The 8,130-nt window shown below is 37.6% G+C and overlaps 1 protein-coding gene across 1 annotated transcript in view; it reads right to left on the reverse strand.

Moving 5' to 3' along the window:
• KCNH5 (potassium voltage-gated channel subfamily H member 5) overlaps window positions 1-8,130 on the reverse strand; it is a 467,739-nt gene that overhangs the window by 340,742 nt on the left and 118,867 nt on the right. Inside the window, exon 6 of the mRNA XM_007949104.1 lies at window positions 6,211-6,603. Within this exon, the coding sequence (XP_007947295.1) occupies window positions 6,211-6,603 (393 nt within the window). The remainder of the gene's footprint in view (window positions 1-6,210; window positions 6,604-8,130) is intronic.

Genomic DNA, 8,130 nt, shown 5'->3' on the forward strand with positions numbered 1-8,130 from the left:
CCTATCACTGACAGCATTGCACTTTATGATAGATCTTGAAACGTTCTTTGTGACAATGAATGCCACACCACCACCCCTCTTCAATTTGGCATTACTGACAGAGCAGATCATATGATTGTCTGATTCAAAATAGCCAAGTCCTGTCCATTTCAGCTTACTAATGCCTAGGATATTGATCTTTATGCATTGCATTTCATTTTTGTCAACTTCCAATTTTCCAAGATTCATATTTTGCACATTCCATGTTCTGTTTATTAATGGATGTTTGCAGCTGTTTCTTCCCATTTTGAGTCACACCACATCAGCAAATGGAGACTCAGAAAGCTTTACTCCATTCATGTCATTAAGGTCCACTCTACTTTGAGGAGGCAGCTCTTCCCCAGTTGTATTTTGAGTGCTTTCTGACCTCAGGAGCTCAACTTCTGACACTATATCAATGTTTCAGGGCTAAAGTTTTCCGGTAATACATCAGACAGTGTTTCATTGCTATTCATCAGGTTTTCACTGGCCAATTCTTTGAGAAATGGGTGGCCCCTTCCTTCTTATGAGTCTGTCTTAGTCTGGAAGCTCCATTGAAACCTGTCCACCGTGGGTTATCCTGCTGATATTTGAAATACTGATGGCATAACTTCCACCCTCACAGAAACATGAAAGCCATCACAGTAGGACAAAATGACAAACAGGTGATGGTATCAACTGTTGGGAACATGTAAAGTGCAGGAAAGGAAAAATAATATTAGCATGCTTCAGGGATGCTAATAAAATATTTATAGTCACAATAATATAATCACTTAATAGTCATCAAACAAAAAGGACCATATTGCTGAATGACAGAATTGGGATGGTATGTACAAATGGTGAGACTAGGAAGGAAAGGTGATGGACACCTATCTTCCACGGTGGGAAGACAAAGCCTAAAACTGAAAAAACAAAAAGTATCTATGTGGTTGTTTTAGGTGCCACTGAAACATCATGTATCATAATGACCCTACATACAACAGAACAAAACACTGCCTAGTTCTGCCCCCATCCTTATAATCCTTGCTATGCTTGAGCCCATCATTGCAGCTCCTATGTTAATCCATATCATTTAGGGTCTTTCCCTTCTTCACTGACCCTCAACTTTACCAACCATGATATCCTTCTCCAGGGAATGGTCCCATCTGACAATATGACCAAAGTAGATGAGACCAAGTCTGGCCATTCTTGCTTCTAAGGAACATTCCAACTGCACTACTTCCAAGATGGATTTGTTCATTCTTCTGACAGTCCATGGAATTTTCAGTATTCTTCACCAACACCACAACTCAAAGGCATCAACCCTTCTTCTGTCTTCCTTATTCCTTGTCAAGCTTTCATATGCATATGAGGCAATTGAAAACGTCATGGCTTGAGTTAAGTGCACCTTAGTCTTAGAACTGACATTATTGCTCTTTAACTCTTTAAAGAAGTCTTTTGCAGAAGATTTCCCCCATGCAATAAGTCTGATTTCTTGACCACTGCTTCCATTGGTGTTGATTGTGGATCCCAGTAAAATGAAATCTTTGACAAGTTCAATCTTTTGTCCATTTGTCATGATGTTGCTGATTTGTGCAGTTGTAAGGATTTTCATTTTCTGTATGTTGAGGTATAATCCATACTGCAGACTATAGTCTTTAATCAGTAAATGCTTCAGGTCATCTTCACTTTCAAGAAGAAAGGTTGTATCATCTGCATATTACAGGTTGTGAATGAGGTTTCCTCCAATCCTGATGCAATGTTCTTCATTTAGTCCAGCTTCTTGGATTATTTGCTCAGCATACACATTGGTGGGTGAAAGGATACAATCCTGACATGAACCCTTCCTGATTTAAAACCATGCAGTATCCTCTGCAGTACTGTTCAAACAACTGCCTATTGGTCTATTTACAGGTTCCCCATGAGAACAATTAAGTGTACTGGAATTCTCATTCTTCACAATGTTACTCATAATTTTTTACGTCCACACAGTTGAATGTCTTAGTGTAGTCAATAAAACACAGGTAGATATATTTCTGTTATTCATTGCTTATAGCCAAGATCCATCTGACATTAGCAATGATATCTCTTGTTCCACAGGGATCCCTGGATCCCTGTGAATCCAGCTTGAATTACCAGCTGTTCCCTGTTGATGTACTGCTGCAACCATTTTTTGAAATATCTTCAGCAAAATTTTACTTGGGTATGACATTAACGCTATTATTCAATAATTCCCACATTCTGATGGAACATCTTTCTTTGGAATGTGCACAAATATCGATCTCTTCCAGTTGGTTAGCCAGGTAGTTGTCTTCAAAATTTCTTGGCATATGTATTGAATTGTCTTATTTGGTGACATAGAAGAAAATAACAAAATAATCTTCTAAACAATTTGTAAGGAGGGTTGCAGGGTAGGGAGGGGAGGAGACTGGGTTAGGGTTGGACATGGCAAATGGGGAATGAAACTAAATGTATGTGTGACATTGAATGTAAAACAAGCTCTTAAAATAAAAATAATCATTAAAAAAATAAAATAAAAGTTATCAATCATGTGGACTCACATCATAGCAGCCCTGGGTGATACATTCGACTACTAACCAAGAAGTTGGTGGATTGAACCCACCCAGAGGCACTTCTGAAAAATGTCCTGGTGATCTGATTCTAAAAAGACATGGCCTTGGTAATCCCATGGACCAATTCTACTCTGCACATATAGTATCACCATGAGTTTATAAGATGCTGTCGAATTGTTCTTTGTAGAGCTTACACCAATTCATTCTTTCCTAATAATGTATGAGAGTACCTCTCCACACCCTCACTTTGTCAATTCAAGTCCTTTAAGGTGCAGGTGGTGAGTCAGAATTAGATGTGCAAGAGTTTCACTAAGATAAATGCCTAGTAAAGATGAAGGAGAGAAGAGAAATAGGGAGAGCTTTCATACCACATTGCTGGTCTGACTCCAAATTCAAGAGGGAAGGAAGGATTGGATAGAGAAGGCCACAGCCCATAGCACAGTTCTGAGAAGGTCCAGACCAGGTAAATGAGAATAAGGAATTCACAGGAAAAGCTACTTGCTAGAGGAATCTTTTATTGGACAAGAGTATACTAATTATAGCATCCCCAACACTCTCAGCCATGGGCTTGGAGAAGCCTTGAGAAAATATGGCCTCATAGCATGCACTTCAACAGATCAGAAGGTACAGTAGTTGTCAGGCAACTGTGATCAACTGTGTTGGTCAATGCTTAATGACTGGCTCTCAAGTGAAGTTGGGAAAGAAAAAAAAAGCCTTCATTTATACAATTTTCAGCTTTCTGTGGTATAAATGCTCCTACTGTGATTAATTTCAAACTGTCAGTGTGATGTCAATGAGGCCTGAGTTTGGAAGAGATCTTCAGCCTGCCACTGACTGTGTTCCACACAGCAGGTTCTCTTGAAAGGAGATCTCACCAGGACACCTCTTTGACCACCATAATCACCAACTTGGTGTATTATCAAAGTTTGATAACTGAAAAATGACATTTCATTGCAATTTCATTTAGTGTTTATCTTAATAGGAGCTCTGGTAGCATAGTGCCTAAGGCACTTGACTATTAACCAGAAGGCTGGTGGTTCAAACCCATCAACCACTCCTCAGAAGGAAGGTTGGATCATCTACTTCCATAGTGATACCGCCTTAGAAATCCAAGGACGGGTTGCTATGAGTAGGGTCCAACTAAATGGCACATATCAACAACAACAACATTTACCTTACTATAACTGAATTCTCTTTTAATATATTTATGCATTATTTTAAGTGTGTTTATTATCATGTAATATATTTAATATATTTTATTTTCTAGGAATTAAGTAAATCTTTTGCTTATTTTTATTAAATGTTTATGCCTATAGTTTAAATAACTTAAATCTGAGTATATTAATCCATTTAGTAAGTAATATATGTTTTTATTAACTATCAAGTCAGCCCCTGACTCATGGTGACCTTAAGCACAATAGAACAAAATGCTGTCTGCTATTGCACCATCCTCATTATCAGACTGTTGTGATTCATGGGGTCTTCCTAGGCTGATTTTTTTGAAGTAGACCAGTAGGCCTTTCTTCCTAGTCCATCCTAGTGTGGTATTCTGCTGTAGTCTGTTGAGCATCATAACAACACTCAAGACTCTATGGACAAAGGGTGGTGGCTGCACTTGACATCCACTGGCTGGGAATCAAACCTAGGACTCCCATATGAAAGGTAAAGATTCTACCACTGATCTACCACTGTCCTCCTAAATAAAGTAGTTTATTGATTAGCATTTTCAATATTAATTCCTTTCAATCCAGAGGGTCAGTGGGAAAGAAGTAAGTGTACATTTAAAAGCTTAATATAGGTGAAATTCAAAATTAGAAAAGAAATTATTGTAATTCCTTTTTGTTCATAATTTTTAAGTAAATATTACATATTCAGTATCAAAATACAATGTCTACACTTAAATTTTTGGGAACTAAGGCATGAAAAAAAATCACAGAAATTGATTGAACATACAAATTTTATGGGGGGAAAAAACACGGAAGAAAACTTCCAACCTACCTCCCAACACATAGAGAGTAACAACAATATAACGGACAATTTTCCATCTGACCAGTCTACAAGAGCACAGTAGAGTTTTTAGGGAAATTAAGTTAGTCATATTCTCATTATGAACACATTTTAATAATAGATTCTTTCTATGTTGACTCATTTATATATTATTAGTTGAAATTGTGGGTTGTATCTTATTATCTTCAAAACCATTCACTATTAAGTTAGAGGCTAAGGAGCTCAGATGAAGTAGTCTTTATGAGATGTACATTTTTTATGCATTTCTAGTTGCACAGATGTATTTAAGTGAGAATTTTTAATTAGCCTAGACATCAGAAGTCATCCAACACAGCTCTACCCAAAAATGTACTCATATATAGACAAAATGTAAAGCAAATCTATAAGGAGAGCAAAACATTAAATACTCAAGAATTGTTCTTCCACAAAAGCTTCCTTATCTTTATGTGAACTTGAGCACTACAACCATATCTATCTGAAGGAGAGGAGTCAAGAGAACCTTAGCCAATATGATCCTGAGACCAGAAGAACTAGATGGTGCCTAGCTACCAAAGCCAACCACTCAGAAAAGGATTGAAATTGGAGATCCTGGATAGAATGGAAGAAAAATGTGGAACAAAATTAAAGAACATAAAAAACACCAGGATTACTGGTTGGATAGAGACTAGTGAAACCCCCAAGACAATGATCCCTACCCACTCTTCAGGCCTGGAATTGGACTCACTCCCATGACTTAACTCTCAGCCAAGCAATAGACAGGCTTACAAAGCTGAACATCTACACCAGGAAGATGTACTCCTTAGAATAATCAAGCATGGAAGATTAGAAGGGCAGCATTTACATAGGGAAATTAAGTTAGTCATATACTCAGGGAGGCAGGAATGTATAGGCAAGAAGGACACAGGGAAGAGTAATCACAGGGAGGAAGTGGGAAGAGAACTGTTACACTGGGGGACTGTAATCAATGTCAAAAAACAAAATGTGTATGAACTGTTGAATGTAAAATGAACCTGCTCTCTAAAATTTCACCCAAATTACAGTAAAAAGTTATCTATAAAAAAGGATCCATGGATACTGTTTTAAAATTCTATGTTGTTGTTGTTGTTGTTATGTGCCGTCGAGTCAAACCCGACTCATAGCGACCCCTCCTTGGGTTTCCGAGGCAGTATCACTACGGAAGTAGGATTGCCCAACCTTCCTTCCGAGGAGTGGCTGGTGGGTTTGAACCGCCAGCCGCCTGGTTAGCAGGCAAGTGTCTTAGCCACTATGCTACCAGAGCTCCCTTAAAATGCTATAGTTTTTCAAATGCACCTCATTTCATCATCTTTTAATCAATTATCTACTTTATAAACTGTATTTGAATGCTTCTGCTTTTTTTTCCTCCACTTATTCTAACCACAACCATCACTTCTCCTCTGGTTATTTTTCAAATTATTAGCATTTTTTTTATCAGAATGAAGAAAAAATAGTGGACAAAAATTAATCAAATATGAGAATAATGTATGGCAAGTGTTTAGTAGAATGAAGGTTGTTAAGTGTTGGCTAAAAGGAGTTTGGCTTATCTGTCAACTCCTTTTATCCTAATATTCTCAAACCATATGATCCATAGTAGTAAAAAAAGAAATTTGCTTACCTCATCCACATTTTCAAAGGCATTGATGATGTCATAAGGTAAACAAGACAGCAGATCGATCACAAACCAAGTTTTCAGATAGTTCATCCTTATGAGCTTGGGGTCAGAAATGACCTCACCACCGGGCCCCACAAAGGTCGTGTGAAAATTTAAAACGATGTCAACCAGAAAAATAACATCCACCACACTGTCCAGCACCAGCCAGGCTATGTTGTTCTGTTTCGTTTTGAAGGAAACATTATAAGGAACCATAATGGCGGTGTAGAAGGTAAGAATTAAAATCACCCAATCCCAAGTCGTTTTAAAAGCACAATAGTGTAAAATAATGTGTGGTGGTGTCTTTGGCGCTTCTTGCTTATACTGAGGAAGAATATCTGATCCCAGCTGAAGAACCTAAAAGAGAGAAAATATGTATATAAATGATTTGGACATCTCTGTACAGTAATGATATCAAACTTGTTGTTAGTTGCTAATCTAGTTGATCCCAATTCGTAGTGTCCACATGTGTACAGAATAGAACTGCTCTACAGGGTTCTCAAGGCTGTGACTCGTCATAAGCATATCACCAAGCCTATATTCCAAGGTGCCTCTGGGTAAGTTCAACCTACCAACTTTTGGGCTAGTAATCATGCCAGAGATTCCTAAATCAAACCTACTGGCAGTCTGTTTATCGTGACCCTTGGTTTCAAAACCAGTCATGGCTTTGTCTTGCTCTTCTCCTGTGTTGTGCTGAAGCTTTTCAAAGGAAGTCACTCCATGCCCATTGCTCTACCATGTTCTGCCTGCTGGTCCATGAGGCTTGTTTTCCAGCAGCCAACATTGATTCACAGCACTATTGGAAGTCCACTCTTCAGAATACCTTCAGCAAACTCACTTTTCAAGTCTGCCGGCAGTCACACACCTCTCACTGAGTGTCCAATAGTTATTTGAGTGATTTATCCTTATCCCTTCCTCACACATATTTAGCACCTGAGGAAGCATAATTTGATGTTTATGGTCTCAGTGAACCCTAGGATCCCACTGTTGGTGAACTTGTTGTCGAGTGGGACTCAGCAAGGGTCCTGATCCTGAAGATTGGGACCGAGATATAACAAGTTGTAAAGGTTATAGAATAACTTTTCCTTCTCTCTCTTACATCAGAATTTAAGGAATGTTGTGTTTCCTGCACCAATCAAATTTCCTTCAGAAACAAAAAAAGCTCTAAAGACTCAGTTTACTTCTCTGTACCTTTCTGATAAATACAAGAACCTCAATACAAGGTTATGTGAACCTTGAATTACTGTGATTAGGTGTAATTAAGAAATAAAGAAAAGAAACAAATGACATAACAAGAGTAGAGTTTTGCATAGTCCTGGGCAAAGGTAGCACAAGATTTAGCATTGTCCTTTGGCATCTGGTAGAAGAAACAAACCAGGAAACAGTGAAGATGAGTTAAAGGATCAGGTGAGAGAGTCCTGTGCTCCAGAGCATCAGTGAAGCTAAGGTTGAGAAAACCTATGTCTAAGGAGCTTGGTGAATGAGGGAGAATTTGTTAAAGAATCATGCCCAACAGCTTTGTCCATCTTATACATCTAACTACTCAGTGTCTTAGGGATTACAGGAAACAAGGAGTTAGAAATCAAAACATCTAAACTATATCATAACTACTTTATTATAATGATTATAAGTTGAAATGATGATATTTTGGATAAATTGGGTTAAATAAATGTATTATTGAAAATTTAAAAAAAAATCTAAGTCAGAAAATCAGAAATTCAATGAACTGAATGGAGGAATTGATATAAATATAAAATTCCCATTAATATGAGTCTCATATACTATAAAACCAAGGAATTATATTACCATATTTTGAAACTTGGGAGAGGATTATCCTTAAAAATTTCTCAAAAAAAAAGTAAACTAAAAATAAATGTATGATAT

The sequence above is a fragment of the Orycteropus afer genome, unplaced genomic scaffold (assembly GCF_000298275.1).
Source record: "Orycteropus afer afer isolate SDZICR_OR568_19922 unplaced genomic scaffold, OryAfe1.0 scaffold00237, whole genome shotgun sequence".
NCBI classification, from domain to species: domain Eukaryota; kingdom Metazoa; phylum Chordata; class Mammalia; order Tubulidentata; family Orycteropodidae; genus Orycteropus; species Orycteropus afer.